The sequence below is a fragment of the Rhinatrema bivittatum genome, chromosome 8 (genome assembly GCF_901001135.1).
Source record: "Rhinatrema bivittatum chromosome 8, aRhiBiv1.1, whole genome shotgun sequence".
Classification (NCBI taxonomy): domain Eukaryota; kingdom Metazoa; phylum Chordata; class Amphibia; order Gymnophiona; family Rhinatrematidae; genus Rhinatrema; species Rhinatrema bivittatum.
The window spans coordinates 76443780-76463296 of NC_042622.1; the positions used below are offsets into that span (position 1 = coordinate 76443780).

The window sequence follows — 19517 nt, forward strand, 5'->3', positions numbered from 1 at the left end:
TTGAGAAAAGGTTGTACTGTTTAACCTACCCAGAAAACAGCATTACATAGCCAGCAGAGGAGGAAGCCAAAGGAATGCTGGGAGATCATTTAAGGTAGAAAAGGTGCAATTTGGCTGGCTCTCTCTGTGTGTGGTCCTGGGTGACATTCAGGCACAGGCTGCTTAGTTAGACATCATGCAATGAGCCTAAGCATCAAACATCGCAGTGTTTCTGGTTGGATAAGGACATCTCGTAGGAACAGTACAGATATCTTTTGAAACCTGGTTTATAGTCTGCCATCATGAAAAGAGCTAAAGTGAGGTCAAACTTAGTTTTGAAAATTTGAAGTCATTATTTGTCATAGGAAATTTGAGAAGGAACCAACAGAAGAAAATAGGATAAAGCATAAACGTTGGCAAGTTAAATGTAAGACATTGATAAAACAGGTTAAGAGAGAATTTGAAAAGAAGTTGGCTGTAGAGGCAAAAACTCACAGTAAAAACTTTTTAAAATATATCCGAAGCAGAAAGCCTGTGAGGGAGTCAGTTGGACCGTTAGATGATCGAGGGGTTAAAGGGGCACTTAGAGAAGATAAGGCCATCGCGGAAAGATTAAATGATTTCTTTGCTTCGGTGTTTACTGAAGAGGATGTTGGGGAGGTACCCATAATGGAGAAGGTTTTCATGGGTAATGATTCAGATGGACTGAATCAAATCACGGTGAACCTAGAAGATGTGGTAGGCCTGATTGACAAACTGAAGAGTAGTAAATCACCTGGACCGGATAGTATACACCCCAGAGTTCTGAAGGAACTAAAAAATGAAATTTCAGACCTATTAGTAAAAATTTGTAACCTATCATTAAAATCATCCATTGTACCTGAAGACTGGAGGATAGCAAATGTAACCCCAATATTTAAAAAGGGCTCCAGGGGCGATCTGGGAAACTACAGACTGGTTAGCCTGACTTCAGTGCCAGGAAAAATAGTGGAAAGTGTTCTAAACATCAAAATCACAGAACATATAGAAAGACATGGTTTAATCGAACAAAGTCAACAAGGCTTTACCCAAGGCAAGTCTTGCCTCACAAATCTGCTTCACTTTTTTGAAGGAGTTAATAAACATGTGGATAAAGGTGAACCGGTAGATGTAGTATACTTGGATTTTCAGAAGGCGTTTGACAAAGTTCCTCATTAGAGGCTTCTAGGAAAAGTAAAAAGTCATGGGATAGGTGGAGATGTCCTTTCGTGGATTGCAAACTGGCTAAAAGACAGGAAACAGAGAGTAGGATTAAATGGACAATTTTCTCAGTGGAAGAGAGTGGACAGTGGAGTGCCTCAGGGATCTGTATTGGGACCCTTACTTTTCAATATATTTATAAATGATCTGGAAAGAAATACGATGAGTGAGATAATCAAATTTGCAGATGACACAAATTGTTCAGAGTAGTTAAATCACAAGCAGATTGTGATAAATTGCAGGAAGACCTTGTGAGACTGGAAAATTGGGCATCCAAATGGCAGATGAAATTTAATGTAGATAAGTGCAAGGTGATTCATATAGGGAAAAATAACCCATGCTATATTACACAATGTTGGGTTCCATATTAGGTGCTACAACCCAAGAAAGAGATCTAGGCGTCATTTATTTATTTATTTATTTTTAATTTTTATATACCGGAATTCCTGTATGCAATACAAATCAGTCCGGTTTACAAGTAACGAAAAGGTTGCCCTGGTCTGGTAGATTAGACTGGGGTTTTTTACATAGAACATAGAACAATAACAATCAACTATTGAACATTATTACAAGGAACAGTGAAAGTAACAATAGTATTTAACAAACATATAATATTATTATAACATTATTCGTGTTCACATTTTACAAGGAACTTTGGTAGCGTAAATAGTCTGCAAGTAATCGGTTAAATAATATAATATGAAAAGGATGACTTAAATAAATAGATATTGTGAATAATCAAGTCCGTGTATGAAATTGAGTGTCAATGTGTTTGTGACACCTTGCAATGGTTGGATCTGAAAGACAGGAGGAGGTGCCTAGTTTCACTCTGGGAGTTGGAATGCTTGCCTGAAGAGCCATGTTTTTAACCTTTTTTTGAACTCTGGTAGATTGGGTTCGAGTCTTATGTCTGGTGGGAGCGCATTCCATTGATGTGGTCCCGCAGTGGATAGTGCTCTTTTTCTTAACGTTGATTTGGCGGGAACTGCGACTAATGTGCCTTTGTAGGCACTTCTGATGGGTCTGGCCGATGATTGTAGGCGAAGTTGGGTTTGTAGAGATATAGGTGCGACGTTATGAATTGTTTTATGGATAATGGTTAAGGTTTTATATATGATTCTCTGTTTGATGGGTAGCCAGTGGAGGTAGCTCAAGATGGGGGTAATATGGTCTCTTCTATTAGTGTTAGTTAGGATTCTGGCTGCGGCGTTTTGTACCATCTGTAGGGGTTTGATGCTGTTGGAGGGGAGGCCCAGTAAGATTGAGTTGCAGTAATCAAGTTTCGAAAAAATAATGGATTGAAGAACGAGGCGAAAGTCATTGAGGTGAAGGAGTGGCTTTAGTTTCTTTAGGACCTGTAGTTTAAAGAAGCAGTCCTTGGTGGTTGTGTTTATGAATTTTTTAAGGTTAAGTTGATTGTCAAGCCAAGTACCTAAATTCCTGACGTCTGCAGAGAGCTCAATGTTTAAAGATGTGGTTTGTGCCAGACTAGGTGGGTGGTTGTTCGGGTTGTGTGAGATTAGTAGCAGCTCTGTTTTGCTGGAGTTTAGAATCAGGTTTAGGCTGGAGAGTAGTTGTTTAATTGGTTTAAGACAATTCTCCCAGTAGACGAAGGTTTTTTGAATTGATTCTGTGATGGGGATTAGGATCTGGATGTCGTCTGCATAGAGGTAATGAGTAAGCTTGAGTTGAGATAGCAAATGGCAGAGGGGGAGGAGGTAAATGTTGAACAGGGGAGGGGAGAGGGATGAACCTTGTGGTATGCCTTGGTCTGATAGGATGGGGTCAGATTCCTTGTTGTTGATTCTGACCTTGTAAAACCTGTTGGATAGGAACGATTTGAACCAACAGAGGGCTGTGCCTTTGATTCCTATGTTTGATAGTTGTTCTAGGAGTTGTGAGTGATTTACCATGTCGAACGCTGAAGACAGGTCTAGTAGGACCAGTAAGAATGACTGTTTTTTCTCCAGGTTCAAAAGTAAATTATCAGTGAGGGAAAGCAGAAGGGACTCTGTGCTTCGAGATTTGCGAAAACCATATTGTGCCGGGGAAAGAATGTTGTGCTCCTCGAGGTATTCGGAAAGTTGTTTATTTACCGCTTTTTCCATCAGTTTGGAGATCAGGGGCAGGTTTGCAATGGGTCTGTAGTTGGCTGGATCCATGGGTGATGCAGTTGGTTTTTTCAGTAGGGGTTTGAGGATTGCAAGTTTTAGCTGATTAGGAACTGTGCCCATGGCTAAGGAGGTATTGATGATTTCTGCAATAGGTTTTGCGACGGTGCTAGAGATGGCAGTGAGCAAATTAGTAGGGAGTGGGTCCGAGGGATGTGCCGATGGTTTAATTTTTTTAAGTAAGTTTTCAATCTCCATGGCTGATGTGGGCTCGAATGACTCTAGTCTAGAATTCAGAGTGAGTTGGTATGTGCTATGAGGTGTTGGAAGCGTTTGGTGGGTTGTAAGGGAGAGGGTGAGGTTTGAGATTTTTGTTTTGAAGTAGGTGGCTAGTTCGTTGGCCTTACTGAGCGCTAGGTGGTCTGGAATGGATGGTGGTGTTGGTTTGGTGAGTGATGAGACGTAGGAGAATAAAGCCTTCGAGTCGAAGATGAAGTTATGAATTCTTTTTGCATAGAAGTCCTTTTTTGTTTTGTGTATGGCGTTTCTGTAGGTGTTGAGGGTGGCTTTGAAGTCAAGTCTGGATGTGGGAGAAGGGTTGTTTCTCCAGCTTTGTTCTTTGTTTCGTAGTTTCTGTTTCAGGGTTTTGAGTTCTGGGGTGAACCATGGTTTTCTGTTGTCTCGTGTCGGTTGGATTTCTTTTGAGGAGGTTGGGCAGAGTTGATCAGCTATTTTGTTCGTGAGTTTGATCCATGAAGTGGTGGCTGTGTTGGCGTCTGAGAAGTCAATTTGTTTGAGGTCTTTGGAGCATTGTTTGTTGAGTAACTCCAGTGCGCATGGTTTCCTGAAATGAATGGTGGTTTTGGAGATGTTTGGAGGAGGTGTGTTTTTCATTTTGAGGGTTGTGTCTATAAGCTGGTGGTCTGACCATGGGATAGGCGTGCAGGTGGGATTTGTATGGATGGACCAGCTCTCGTTGATAAATATGAGGTCTAATGTATGACCTGCTTTGTGAGTGGGCCCGCTGATTATTTGTGTGAATCCAAGGTGACTGAGGGAGGTAAGGAAGGTTTCGCAGTTAGTGGATTGAGGGGTGGAGTCTACGTGAATGTTGAAGTCTCCCAGTATGATGGTTGGTTTGTCTGAATTTAGATGTTTGGCTATCATCTCTATTAGAGGGGAGGGGTTAGCCTCTAGCGTTCCTGGTGTGGCGTAGATGAGGAATATTTGTAGATGTTGAGATTTGAATATGGAGCATTCAAGTTTTGAGGTGGAGTATGATTGTTGTAGTGTTATACCCAATTGTTTTTTTGCAGCAAGTAAAATTCCTCCTCCTTTCTTTTTCGGTCTAGGTATTGAGAAGAGGTCGAAGGATTGTGTAGGTAGTTGGTTTGTTAATGATATGTCCGTGGGTTTTAGCCATGTTTCCGTTATTGCACATATGTCAGGGTTGTTGTCAATTAGGTAATCATTTAGAAGGTGCATTTTTTTGGACAGTGACTGTGCATTGAATAAGGTTAAAGTGAATAATGAAAGGCCGAGGAGTTGTGTAATGGGAGATGTCATGATGTTGATGAGTCTTTGTTGTCTGGGTGTCTGAATGGGGTCTGGTGGAGAGTTATTTCTGGGTTTTCTCTTGAGTATGGGGATGGAATGGCTGTGTGTCATTATATGCTGGTTTGCTAGAGGTTATGAGTAGGGGTAGGTCTGTGACCGGATACGTGCGGAATCTGCTAGGATGGATGCTGGAACAGCTGGAGTGGATGCTGGAACTGCTGGGATGGATGCTGGAACTGCTGGAGTGGATGCTGGAACTGTTGGGGTGGATGCTGGAACTGCTGGAGTGGATGCTGGAACTGTTGGGGTGGATGCTGGAACTGCTGGAGTGGATTCTGTGAGGGCTAGTTAGACATTTGATTTTAGTTGATGGACGCTGGCGAGATTGTGAAGGGTGTGTTGTATTGTGGCTGGAAAGGATTGGTTTAGGTGTTTGAAAGTGGTCGGTGCGTTATGGCTTTATCCGGTCAGAAAAATCCGTTTGTCCATGGCTGATTGGCATTTGTTTGTGCTGTAGTTTCGTCTGTGGGTAAGGTTCGTGGCTTTCTCGGGGCCGAGACGAAGGGGCGAGACAAAGGGGCAGGCCCCGCACGGTCCCGTCCCGCTGAAGAAATCGCTGAAGAGGTGAGTTTTCGTCGCCGCGGGTAATTTAAAGGCCTCCTGGCCCTGCTCTCATTGGCGGATAACACATTGAAATCGTCCTCCTGGCCCTCCTCCTGGCCTCCTGGCCCTCCTCCTGGCCTCCTGGCCCTCCTCCTGGCCGTCCTCCTGGCCTCCTGGCCCTGCTCTCATTGTGGATAACACATTGAAATCGTCGGTTCAGTGTGCTGCGGCAGTCAAAAAAGCAAACAGAATGTTGGGAATTATTAGAAAGGGAATGGTGAATAAAACGGAAAATGTCATAATGCCTCTGTATCGCTCCATGGTGAGACCCCACCTTGAATACTGTGTACAATTCTGGTCGCCGATATAATTGCGATGGAGAAGATACAGAGAAGGGCTACCAAAATGATAAGGGGAATGGAACAGCTCCCCTATGAGGAAAGACTAAAGAGGATAGGACTTTTCAGCTTGGAGAAGAGACGATTGAGGGGGGATATGATAGAGATGTTTAAAATCATGAGAGGTCTAGAACGGGTAGATGTGAATCGGTTATTTACTCTTTCGGATAATGGAAAGACTAGGGGGCACTCCATGAAGTTAGCATGTGGCACATTTAAAACTAATCAGAGAAAGTTCTTTTTTACTCAACGCACAATTAAACTCTGGAATTTGTTGCCAGAGGATGTGGTTAGTGCAGTTAGTATAGCTGTGTTTAAAAAAGGATTGGATAAGTTCTTGGAGGGAGAAGTCCATTACCTGCTTTTAAGTTCCCTTAGAGAATAGCCACTGCCATTAGCAATGGTAACATGGAATAGACTTAGTTTTTGGGTACTTGCCAGGTTCTTATGGCCTGGATTGGCCACTGTTGGAAACAGGATGCTGGGCTTGATGGACCCTTGGTCTGACCCAGTATGGCATTTTCTTATGTTCTTATGAGAAGGAAACAGAAATGAAAATGCAAGGAAAAAAATTTGACGAGCGGCTCAAGAGCAAAAAAAAAAAGAATACGCTCAGAAAACAGGTTTTTCCCAGTTTTGAGAGAGATTTTCTTTTTCAGCACCAGCAGATGATGTAATTCACTTATGTCGCTGATTATTGTTCTGCTTGTCCATGGAGGAAATTTCCACTGCCTAGATAAAGACAGGATATTTTATTTGCTAATTTGTCATGTTCTGGGGATTACAGTCATTTAAACCTTGTCCACGCTTTACTACAAACATTAAAATAGTACAATTCATTTACATGTTGATTTCTTTTCACTTCTAGGGTCCTCCTGGAATTCCACATTCATTTGTAAGTCATACATTTTCATTTTACGAAATTGTGAGTGCCTTCATGTAGCAAACGTTATCATACCAATATATCCTCCTTGCTTTGGTTACTTTTACTCCACACCACCACCATTTGTACTCTAACTGCTTTATCTATTAGAATAATAATCTCCCTCCCACTTGAGAGAAGTGACTGGGCGGTAACAGGAACCCAAAGGCCAAAGAAAAGTCTCATCCACTATTGATGCTCAGTAGGAATTACAAAAAAATCAAAGTTTAAGTAAATACACAATGCAGAGAGTCAGCTTATTTTATTTTTTTGTTTAAAACTTTTTTTTATTAAACATTTGCAAAACAATACAATTAAAGAGAACCTTGAGTGGTTGTGCTCTTACCCAACGTTGGTTTACAACAAGATTCTTGTTACAGATGTTCAATACCTAGCCCCAAACTCACCCCCTTTCCCCCTCAACCTCAAGATGTAATTTGAAGATTGTCCAACTTATTAAGATTCCCAACAGATACTAGAAAGTCTACCCAATACTTTTACAGAATAACATCATTGAGAATCAAAAACAAATATGCACCGTCCCTATGAAACTATGCACTGGCGTGAGTGGATGGTCACCATTGAATATGCAATTCCTTCCCCTTTCAGACTAACCTTGAAAATAGTCATGGATGTCTCTAATGGTGCTGTCTACTCAACTTCAGACCACAAAGTGTGCTTGTCTGAACTCCCAGTCCTACTACACAAGTCAAAACAACCATCCAGCCCTCCTTACCTTGTACCAAAATTTTCAATACTGGTTTAAAATGTGAAAGCAAAGTATAGTCTATTTTATTTTTGTAAATTTTCGTAATTCTCTGAGGTAGATTTTAAAAACATACGTGCACGCGTACTTTTGTTCGCGCACCAGGCACGAACAAAAGTACGCTGGATTTTATAAGATACGCGCGTAGCCGCACATATCTTATAAAATCCGGGGTCGGCGCGCGCAAGGGGGTGCACATTTGTGCAACTTGCGCACGCCGAGCCCTGCGCGTGCTGCCCATTCCCTCCGAGGCCGCTCCGAAATTGGAGCGGCCTCGGAGGGAACTTTCTTTCTACCCCCCCCCCCCCCCGCACCTTCCCTTCCCTTCCCCTACCTAACCCACCCCCCGGCCCTATCTAGACCCTCCTTACCTTTATCGGAGAAGTTACTACTGCCTCCGGGCTGTAGTAACTTACGTGCGCCGGCACGGCAAGCCCCGATACAAGCCGCTGTGTCAGGGCACTCGGCCATACCCCCGGACCGCCCACACGCCCCTGGCTATGCCCCCGACCGCCCCTTTTTGCAAGCCCCAGGACTTATGCGCGTCCCGGGGCTTGCGTGCGCCACCGAGCCTATGCAAAATAGGCTCGGCGCGCGCAGGGGAGTTTGGGGTAGGTTTTCGGGGGGTACACGCGTATCTTACGCGCATACCCCTTTGAAAATCTACCCCTAAGTCATGTTCTCAGAATGTCCTTCAGAGCTTGTTCACCCCAATTGTTCCCGGTGACCTGTGCACATGTTCTGCTAATTGTGGATTAACATCTATTTTTAGGAACAAGATGAGCTCAGCTCTACCTTCAGGGCTCTGATGGATTCAAGTGGTGTGTTCAGGACCGAGGTAATGTACCAGTATGCAAAAACGAAGGGTACGGGATGATGATGTGCTATCTGACTCTCCAATTCACAGCTTCCTAATGTAGAAGCACGATGCGACAGCACATGAAGACTACAAGGCCCATCCAGTCTTCCCATTTTCGATTCCTGTTGTACTACTGCAGAGCCAACTTTATCTCAGGCCTTACATTCACATCCTCACATCCAAAGGATCATCTTGCTTAGCTTGTGCCTCCGTCATTTTTTTAAAGTGGTTTTTTTTTTTTGGCTTCCACTAGGAGGAGGTTTCCTGTATCTACCACCCTTTCTGTGAAGAAATACTTCCTAATGTTATTCCGGGGTCTACTCCATTTGTATATTCTTTATTGGCCCTCTTGTTCTAGAATTTCCTATATACACTGAAAAAATGCTGCTGCTGTGTACTGTAATACTGTTGAGGTACTGTATTTGAATGCCTTTATCACATATATTCCATGCATTTAGGTCCATGGTTCTCATTTCATAAGACTTGTGGTGCAGACTTTGCACTATTTTGGTAAATCCTTCTCTAGACTGCCCCTGCCTTTTGGAGATGCAGCCTCAAATACTGAACACACGAGAGGATCATTTTCAAAGAGATTTAGGGGCAGTGTAATAACGAGCACTGACCTTAGCACAGGTTTTATCCTACTTTATTTATTTATAGATATTTGAAATTCTGTCTTTTCCAAATTAGTCTCAAAGCTAATCAAATTTTAAGGTAAATACATGATACAATATTAGCGCAAATTTGACAATCCAACAGGGAACACGAATTTTTCAGCGCTAACTTAAACCAAGTATTTAAAAGGCTTTGTGTACAGAAAAAAAATGAAAATCCCACGTTAATGAAGCTATTAGCTATTATTCAGCAATGCAGAGAGGCATGTTAAACGGCAGATTGCTTAGCATGTTAAAGGGTAGTTTTCTTAACACTGGAAATGTAACCCCTGGGTCTGAGGTGGAATAAAAGACATTTCTGGTGGTCATGTTGTGTCTAGCTGCTTCTACCACACTGAGCACAGCAATAGAATAAAATGGCCACCAAAATGCAAGTTAACTTTTATTCCACCTCAGACATGTAAACTAAATGTTGTTTTTTTTAATTTAAGTTTTTTATTAAATTTTGTAGTAGGTATACAGAAAGTTACCTTATGCAAACCGAACATGATACAAACTGGATATAAATCCCCATCATCCCCACCCCCAGTTCCCCTGCTAAATTTGTTATGTGCACTTTGTCAAGTTGCTTGTCTTTCTAAGAATTAATTACAAATTATATCTTCTGCCTGTGGACATGCAATACCAGGTTTGGTCACAGTGGCTGTAGTAGGTGAAATACATTAGTTGTCATTTTCAAGGTGTTTCAGTCAGGTACTGCAGGCCTTGATAAAATGGGGATCAGGGACTACATAAAGTATCCCCAGCAGCATGCACAGTGGCAAGAGATGACAAGCCAAGCCGAATGGGTACAATCACTTGCATCCATGTTGCTCTCAAACCTTCCCACCCCACCCAGATAAACCATAACAGGAAGCATTTGTTAAATCAAAGCGTAAGCTCCCCGAGGCGGACATCTACATCTCTGAATAGTACATCAGAGTGCATACTTCAGCTGTAGGTATCCACCCCAGGAAGTTTAAGCTTTGATTTAACTTCCCTTGCCTTGCCAAAATGGCTTTGCATGCAAGATTGTGCCCAACTTGGAATGCATAGCACCAAAGTGCATACAGTTCAGTTTTACTCACAGTTTTAGTGTGGTTTTTCAGTTTAGCATGTATTTAAATTCTTGTTCCATTTGTACACCAGTTGCTTAAGCATCACATACATGCTTTTATAGTGTGAGTGTAAATGAAAATATATGTTAAGATTAGAGCAGGAACCTGCTTTTTAATACATGGGCTTGATAGCCAAGTAACTAAGGAATTATTACCCAGCTAAATTTCCTGGGGTGAAACTTACACACTTCAGAGATTTAGATATCACAAAACTGTGCTGTGGCAGAGACCGATCAGGGAAGAGAAAATGTGCTTGTAGATTTGATTTTCAAATCTACATGTGCATTTTCAAGTACGCAGCCAACCCACAAATATAGCAAATCCAAGGTCTGCAGGTACTTTATAGCTAATTTTCAAAGGGAAACTATCCACAAAGGTTTCCTTTGAAAATTAGCTAGACCACACAGCTACAAAAATATCTGTGGATCTGGCATTTGCACAGATTACTCAAAATTGCCCAGTATGCTAGATGAGGGCTCAGCAAGGCATTATCATTCTCTTCTTCCCACATAATACCTCTCTCTGTGCATCCTAGGTTTCTTCTGGTTCTTGTTAGTGCCTTGCCGTACTGTTTTGTAACCTTGAGATTATCAAGTACAATCATCCTGAGATTGTTATCTTGTTGGGTGCACATCAGTATCTTACCTCGTCATCTACCACCCTTTTTGGAATTATATGCTTGCAATGCATGACTCTACACTTCTGTGCATTAATGGGGCAATTTTCAAACTGTTTGCATGGGGACAAAGACTAGAAATACTTCTTACCTGTGGACTTTCTACCTGTGGCAAGTTTTAAAGCAAATCTATATGCAAAGTGCAGGTGATTAATTGCACCTGCTTTTTTTTTTCTGCAGTAAAAGTACACATAAAAGACAATGACGATAATTTTAAAACAAGCGTGCATGTGCCCATACACACACATATCAGCACACGAATGAATATACACTGGAATTTTTAATCATACACATACTTGCTCACCTGTTGTAAATACACGTGAGCAAGTATGTGTATGATTTTTGTAATTTTTTTGTACTGTTTTTTGTAATTTTCCTTTCTCCTTGAGTTGATTGTAAACCAGTATGATGTGTCCCACGAATGTCAGTATATTAAAAGTTCATAAATACATACATAAATACACCAACCTCGTGTAAGTATTCTCCTAATTTTAAGAGGTTACTCAGCCATAGCCAGCGCGCGTGTGTGCCATAGTGCTTTGCTTTTACACGCATTTGTCGGTGGATTTTTTTAACACGCTCACGTAAGGCACATTCCCAGTCTTCCGATTGGTCCACCAGTTTGCCCAGTTAATATCGAAGTCTTTCAGACTCCCCTGGTTATTTATCCTGCACCCCACCCAGTTGACAGAGGTATGCGAGTGTCTTGGGCCCCCCTCCCCCAGAATGGTCATGCCCCGCCCCTTTTCCGCCCCCTTATTCCTCACACGTGCACGGGTACGCGTGCGCGTATTTTGCGGCTTTTTAAAATCCGCATTGCTTGCGTGCGGCTCACATATGCGCATTTGTGGGCGTTTTTTGCGTGATCAACGCTTTTAAAATTTGACCCGAGTCTGTACACACATGCTTTCTCAGCATATCACCTTCTCAACAGTGATGTCGCAAAGGTCTTCGGTGCCTGGGAGCCAATATGTTTCTGTTGCCTCCCTGGCGCTCCCCCCCTCTCCCATTACCGCAAAACTCCTTGAAGAAATGCTTAAGGTCACAAGAAAGAGGCCCCTGGGAACTCCCTACAGCAGGGATGGGCAAACTACAGCCCATGAGCCAAATCAGAGCCATCACTGGCTTCCATCTGGTCCGCTAAACTTTTAAAAATTAACATTAGATGTGGCCCGCAATGTTCGCCAAGTGCCGACGTCATCAGCCATCCCCTTTGAATGACGTGCGGAATCACGCGTCGCAGGTCCTGGCCTTTGCTGATGACGTCGGCACCCGAAGAGGGGGAGGAGGAAAGCACGTGGCCAAACGTTTCTCTCCACAAGGGTGGGCGGGCAGGTGAGCATCCTGAATAAAGATGCAATTGGCAGGCAGGCAGACGCTCACCTGCCTGCCTGCCTTTCCCCTGTATAAGTGTTGCGATTGGCTCTTATATTTGCTGTAAGAGGCAATTGTAACACTTATACAGAGGACTGGAGAGAAGAGAAGAGCCCCCGGTGCGTTGGTTGCCATCCTGTGCCAGCGAGAAGAGGGCCCATTGTGTGCTGGTGAAGAGAGGCCAGATTGTCATCACACTGGTGGGGTTCCCATCCCCCACTAACAAGGAGAGGCCCGGTGACATCACGCTGGCAGGGTTCCCATCCCCCTCCAGCGAGGAGTGGGCCTCATTGTCATCACACTGGTGGGGTTCCCATCCCCCACTAACAAGGAGAGGCCCGGTGACATCACGCTGGCAGGGTTCCCATCCCCCTCCAGCGAGGAGTGGGCCCCATTGTCATCACACTGGTGGGGTTCCCATCCCCCACTAACAAGGAGAGGCCCGGTGACATCACGCTGGCAGGGTTCCCATCCCCCTCCAGCGAGGAGTGGCCCCATTGTCATCACACTGGTGGGGTTCCCATCCCCCACTAACAAGGAGAGGCCCGGTGACATCACGCTGGCAGGGTTCCCATCCCCCTCCAGCGAGGAGTGGGCCCCATTGTCATCACACTGGTGGGGTTCCCATCCCCCACTAACAAGGAGAGGCCCGGTGACATCACGCTGGCAGGGTTCCCATCCCCCTCCAGCGAGGAGTGGGCCCCATTGTTGTCGCACTGGCGGGTTTCCACCCCCACCAGCAAGGAGAGGCCTGGAGCTGATGGGGGTGGTGAATAAGGGAAGGGACAGAGAGGGAAGGAAGAGAAAGTGGTGAGAATGGTGAGTGAGTAAAATGGAAGGGATAAAAATGAGTGGAAAGGAAAGGGTGTGTGACTGAGAAGGAGTGAATTGGGAGTAAGAGTAATTGACGAGGGGAGGAAATGGAAGGAGTGACTGAGGGGTGATTGGGAATGAGAGATGAGTGACAGAGGGAAGGGTAATGAAGCAAGGGAAAAAGGTGAGTAGAAGTGAGGGGATGAGTGACAGAGGGAAGGTAAGGCAATTAGTGGGAAGGTGAGTGACAGAGAGAAGGAAAGAGGGTGTAGGGTTTGGGTGAATGATTGAAGGTGAATGAGATGGGAGGAAGTAGAAGAGGGGAGTGAGGAGAAGAGAGGGTAGTGTGTGTGAGAGAGAGTGAGAGAGAGGAGTAAGTTTGTGTGTAATTTTCTCTCCTTCCCTCGACTAATCCAAGTCTACAATCTCAGGGTGACTGGAAATAAAAAGTTTATAGATATGGAGGGGGAATTTATTTTTTTTACCCTTATTAGTTTAAATTATTGGGTATTGGATAAGTCTGCTATTTTGAAATATTTGATTGATTTTGGGAAAATGTTTAAAGTTTTTTTATTGTTCTTGATCTTAATTATTAGGTGGTGTTCTATTTGCCATCTGTTTTGAAATATGCTTTTTAATACTATGGTTTCCTCACTGTTATGATTGATTTATATTTCTTGACTTTTTTTTCTGAGGAATGGTGATATTTGTTTTTGATTTATTGCACTGCATATGAGTCTGGCTTTTAGTGGTTTCCAGTCCAGTTTTTTGTCTGCACCTTATTTATACTTTGTGGCCTGCATGTGTGACTGAGGTGAGGTCTGCTACGTGTACCTGTTGGGTTGAAGGTTTTTCTCATTTTGTAGAGGCGCCTGCTGGGTACTGAAATGCCTGTAGCAAGTGACAGAGATTTGACTGTAGTGTCGAGGACCCGCAGTGCCCACCCTACTGTGCCAGGCCCTGCCCCATCCTCCAGCCCCGATTTTGCTCAATATCTTGTAATGTGGCTTCAGTACAAAAAAATGTGCCCACCTCTGCCTTACAGCCTGGCCCCCACAATCCCCCCCCCCCCCCTCGCTACGTCCCTGCTACTCAATGTGGATAAACCTTGCATGTTAGGTGCATACTTTCACTTTGAAAATTGTCACACTTACTAAGTATCAAAGGATATTTGCACCTGCATTTTGTACAGAGACTTTATTGGGGTTTTTTTTTTAAGGAAAATACACATGCATTTGAAAATACCATGTAGTTACATGCATTATTTTTTTTTCCCCAACAAACATGCCCCCAGGAACACTATCAATTAATGTGACTAAAAGAGGGCATGTTAGCTGAATTCAGTGAGGGCAATTTTCAGACACCCAATACGCATATAAAACGATTTGGGCTCCCAGAAATGGCTTTAAAAATGGCCTTCTGAGTTGCTCTTTTTCAGGCTGATAGAGTAAAGCTGCACGGAAAACAGGAGCTCAGTGTTGAGCGCCCGCTTTCCTAACGCGCGCCCAACCAACTCTCCTGGGCGTGCGATAGAATATTTAAATGATGGGGTCGCGGCTAAAAGGAGGCGCTAAGGACAATTGCGCGCCCCTAGCACCTCCTTGGCAGCCCAGAAGAGGTGCCTGTCAGTGGGTTAGGAAAACAGACGCTCAATGTTACGAGCGTCTGTTTTCTTTAACCTGGGCCCAGCATCCCTTTTCCTAATCTGATCGCCAGCACTTCTTTTTAACCTTTTTTTTTTTTATTATTTTATTATCCTTTCGGTTCCTCCGACTTAAGTCAGAGGATGTACAGAAAAGCAGTATTTTCTGATTTTCTGTACACTGTTTTGGGCCGCTCAGATATTAATGCCTGCTCTGGGCTGGCGTTACTTTCTGAGCATACAAATGTGCGGATCGGGCGCACATTTTTTTTTTTTTTTGTATTTGAGGTGAAAAGCTAATAGCCTCATCGTCGTGCATTTGCGTGTGATGAATGCTGTTAGTTTCGGGGGGGGGGGGGGGGGGGGGGGTTGGATGCGCATTTTGGATGTGCTAAACCTCTTATGGTATAAGGCAGGGCTTCCCAAACTGTGGGTCGGGACCCCAAATGGGATCACAAAACCTCCAGCTGGAGTCACAAGTGCCTCAGACAGCAGTGCTGTTAAGGTGCTGGCAGCAGCATTACTAGAGGGAGTCAGCCTGCACTCACAGGCCCTGCCGTGTCCTGGCCCTTGCTTGAGTTTCTGTGGTAACAGGAAGTCCTGCACAAGGAGGGATCAGAGCCACTGCAGGATCTACGAGGTTGGACTAACTCACAGGTCCCATGTTGACTACCACTACTAATGTTTCTCTCACTTGCCGATCATGGTCAGACTTGGATCTAACCAAGAGGGGACGAGAAGGCTGAGTATACATGAGCCAGTGGAGATTGCCACTACTACTTTCTCCTCATCCACCACTGAATCTACTCCAAAGAAAAATGTTGCCCCTATCATCAGCCTGCCCAAAGGAAAATAGTGCCACTGACCCTGGCCGGGGGGGGGGGGGGGGGGTTTGGAGGAGGGGTTGTTTGAAGGAAGGAATCAGATGCAGGAGAGATTTGAGGGTTGGATCAACTGGAGAGGAATTGTCCTTGGAGGGTGGGAGAGGGGGAATGACAAAAGATCAACTGTAAGATGTAAGAGATGCTGGGGGGAGGCGTGAGAGAAGGGATGAAGAGGAGGAAGAGGAGAAAGAGGAGGAAGCGAGCCCTGGCATTGAGATGGGATTGGGGATGACGGAGGATTGTTTAGGGGTTGTAAGAAGAGATTTAGGATGAGAGATCACCTGGAGGGGATGAAACAAGGAATGGGCTAGGGAGGCGAGGAACTGGAGGATGTAAGGTGGGATGAGCTAGAGGGGTAGAAGTTAAGAAAGAGGGTCCACTGGAGGGGAGGAGATTAAGAGAGCAGGTCCTCTGGAGAGGGTGGAGTTTAAGCGAGAGAGTTTAGCTGGAGTCCAGGGAAGGTGAAAGTGTAGCAATGCACCCCTGTTAATTTGTTTTGTTTGTCTTCTGGGGTTATGTGAATGTTTAAGTGCTAAAATGGGGTCATTTTGGCTAAAGGTTTGGGAAGCCCTGTAAGGGGTTGTGGACGCGCGTCCAAAATGCGCATCCAGTTGCGAGTTAAACAGTGTGCTCAGCTGAGCATGCTTTACTGTATCAGCTGTGTGTTAGGCTGGGTATGTGGCAGATTTTACATCATTATTTTAAGTCAGATAGATGATGATGAATTTCTTTTATGTATAACGACAATTTTCTGTAACTTCTTATGTTTTATCTTTTTTTGCTAGACCTATCCAAATTCTGACTTTCTACTATTGAATCAGGGAGAGGAGATCTTTAAGACCCTGTACTACCTCAGCAGCCTCATTCAGAGCATCAAAAATCCTATGGGAACCAAGGAAAACCCTGTTCGTCTTTGCAGAGATCTCATGAACTGTGAACAGAAGATAGGCGATGGTGAGGGACTCCAGACCTTGAGGATAATGCCAGTTCTGCATTCTGAAAATATCAATTTGTCTGAAGTATGAGAAACCATTCCAAAAACCACAAAGCTAGGACCATGATCCAAGTTGGCTGTTATCATATTCTACTTATTTAAAACAGGGCTGGCTTTGAATTACTCGCCTTTCCAAACCCAGGCTTAAGATGAGTTACAAATAGAGTACAACAGGTATTTCCCTTCCCTAGAGGAATACAATCTAAGTTGTACCTGAGGCAATGGACTTGCCTAAGATCACAATAAGTGGGAGAAGCAATTTTTGAACCTTGTCTTGCCTGGTTCTCAGCCTGCTGGTCTAACTCCTGAGATATACCTCCACTATATCCATACAAAGTACATGGATATACAGTTACCAATAGAACTTGCAAATACACAAATTACTCCTGTTAAAAAAAAAAAATCATGCTTAAAATCAAGATCAGAGAGCACCAGGGTTTAAGATTTAAAAGCAGCCTCGGAAAGGTAGGTTTTTAGGTGGGATTATGAATATGGCCAGAGAGAGGTGCACAAACTCAGGAAGACTATTCCAGGCACAGGAAGATGGAAAGCTCAACAACATATAGCTAACAGTACACACGTCCTATTTATTTTTTAATTTTTTTTTGTCTTTACATATTTGTTTTGCACAGGAAGATAACAAATACCATGTTGAATCAAACCAAGGTCCATCGAGCCCAGCATCCTGTCTCTGAAAGTGGTCAGTCCAGGTCACAAGTACCCGGCAGATCTCATGAAGTAGTACCATTTCCTGTTACTCAATCCCAGGGATAGCAATAGCTTTCTTTAGTCTGTCTGGCTAATTTATTTTATTTATAGACATTTGATATTCTGCCTTTTTCCAGGAATAGCTTCAAGGCAGATTGCAACAAATTTAAATCAAATAATAGAATTTGAAGTAAATTTACAGTTAGAATGAAATTTAGAGTTATAATAGCACTGGGAATGCAATAATAAAAGACTTATAGAGGTTCATATTCAGTAAGCCGGCAAGCAAACAAGTTATCCAGCTAAAGTTAGCTGGATAATTTGTCCCAAATATTCAGCCAGATAACTTAAAAGCCTAACCAGCTATGTTTGAATAAAACCGTTTATGTTTTTAAGTTATCCACATAACTAAACATAGCCCTGCCGGGCTGTCCACTCCCTATCCCCCCTCCCCGATGATTACAAATAGATGCATCTGACAGGCAGCTTGCCCAATCCTCATCCATTTCCCCCTTTTTAATTTTAATGTAAGTTTTCTCCTGCCCCCTCCTCCTCACGTGCAATCTCTGGAACCCCAATGTTTCCCCACTCCCAACCCTGAAATCCCAGCCAGGAGCAAGGTATTAATGTACGTGCTCCTAGCGCTTTCAGTGCCACTCTGTCAGGAGAAGCGCTAGAAGTGTAAGCTACCCCACAGTTTACGCTGCCAGACGAGCTGCTGTCAAAGCAGCACTGGAAGTGGGTAAGTTAATCCCTCGCTCCTGGCTGGGATTTCTGCATCTTGGAAGGGGCGGTAGAGGGCAGCCTGGGGTTCCAGAGGTTGCAAGTAGGGCAGGGGGACAGGAGAAACTTTAAATGAAAAATAAAATGGAGAAAGAGGTGAAAGTAGGAGTGACGGTTGTACTGACCGGCAAATACATCTATTTGTAAACATTGGAGAGAGTTTGGGTGGGTGGGAGGGCAGCCTTCATATATCTCAAGAAAAAACATCTGGTGATAACTTTTTGATTTTCCTTAAATTTCCTATTCAAAATATATGGCAGGCATCAGAGATATGAATATGGCAAAAATTATTTATTTTCTGAATTACGGATCATCATAATACTCAGCAGTCTTCATGTGTGACATGTTGGGGAGGGGTTCAGACATCAGGCTACAGGCCCGCAAATCACTTTTTAAAATGTATTTAACAGAGCCAACTAACTTAGGCCTGGATTTATCAAAATGAGGTAAATATCGCATGTGATGGGAAAAGGGGCATGTTTTGTGATAATAGGGAGTTTATCGCAATTTGCACTAATACCTATGTGAAGAGCTAAGTTACTTTAAATTGCAATAACCTTTTTGCATTTTGAGATAAGTGCCAGAATATGGTATTTCATACATACAACCACTGGGGGGACCATGTTTGCTATGGGGGAGCGGGCGAGAGAGAGAGAGAGAGGTTGGGAGAACATTGCACAAATCTCATCTTTGGGTGAGTTTCCTCACTCCGAGGGTCATCAAATGTTCACAAGAGAACACTGTTCTGTTCATACGTCTCACTTTGAATGTCAAAGTGGCCCCTAACCCCCTACACTAATACCTAAACCTCACCTGAGTTACTAGGTGGGCCTCCCATAGAGATATAAATAAGTATCTAGGGTGATGCATTATGGCTAGGCTCGCTCTCTCTCTCTCTCTCTCTCTCTTTCATAAAGGTGGATGCTCTGGGAGCTTCAAATTGGCAGCGATCAGCTGTAACACAAGCTATCACATGGTTTAAATTGGCATTAAAGCTGTGCAATAGGGCTTTGCAAAATGGTAAACCCTGCCCCTAACTCCTCCTCTTTTTCGGATTTACATCGCACCATACGATATGGTGCTATCGCATGCATTAAAGGCGTTTTCGCATGCGTTAAGGGCTTATCGCATGTGTTAACAGGGCTTTTCGCATGTGAGAAGCCCTCAACGCATGCGAAAACGCCTTAACGCATTTTGATAAATGAGGAGGTTATCTGGTTAAGTGGCAGGTTATCCGGCCACACAAGGTCAAATAACTTTGAGACCTGCTCTAAAATAGGCCTCTTGCTAACTTAGGGGGTCATTTTGTAAAGCTTATCACATATGATAAGCCACTATCGCACGCAAAAAGTCCCTTTTTGCATGCAATAGCTTGCTAGGGGCGGAGTCGGGGCAGCAAGGGGAGAGTTGGGCAGCAAGGGGTGGACTCCGCGATGTC

The 19517-nt window shown here is 43.8% G+C and overlaps 1 protein-coding gene across 2 annotated transcripts in view; it reads left to right on the top strand.

The window, feature by feature from the left end:
* The window catches only part of LOC115096615 (collagen alpha-1(XXVII) chain B-like), a 514116-nt gene that overhangs the window by 482684 nt on the left and 11915 nt on the right, over positions 1-19517 (top strand). For both annotated transcript variants that reach the window (XM_029611498.1, XM_029611499.1), the window contains exons 56-58: positions 6756-6782; positions 8348-8413; positions 16380-16548. In XM_029611498.1, coding sequence (XP_029467358.1) covers positions 6756-6782; positions 8348-8413; positions 16380-16548 — 262 coding nt within the window. The remainder of the gene's footprint in view (positions 1-6755; positions 6783-8347; positions 8414-16379; positions 16549-19517) is intronic.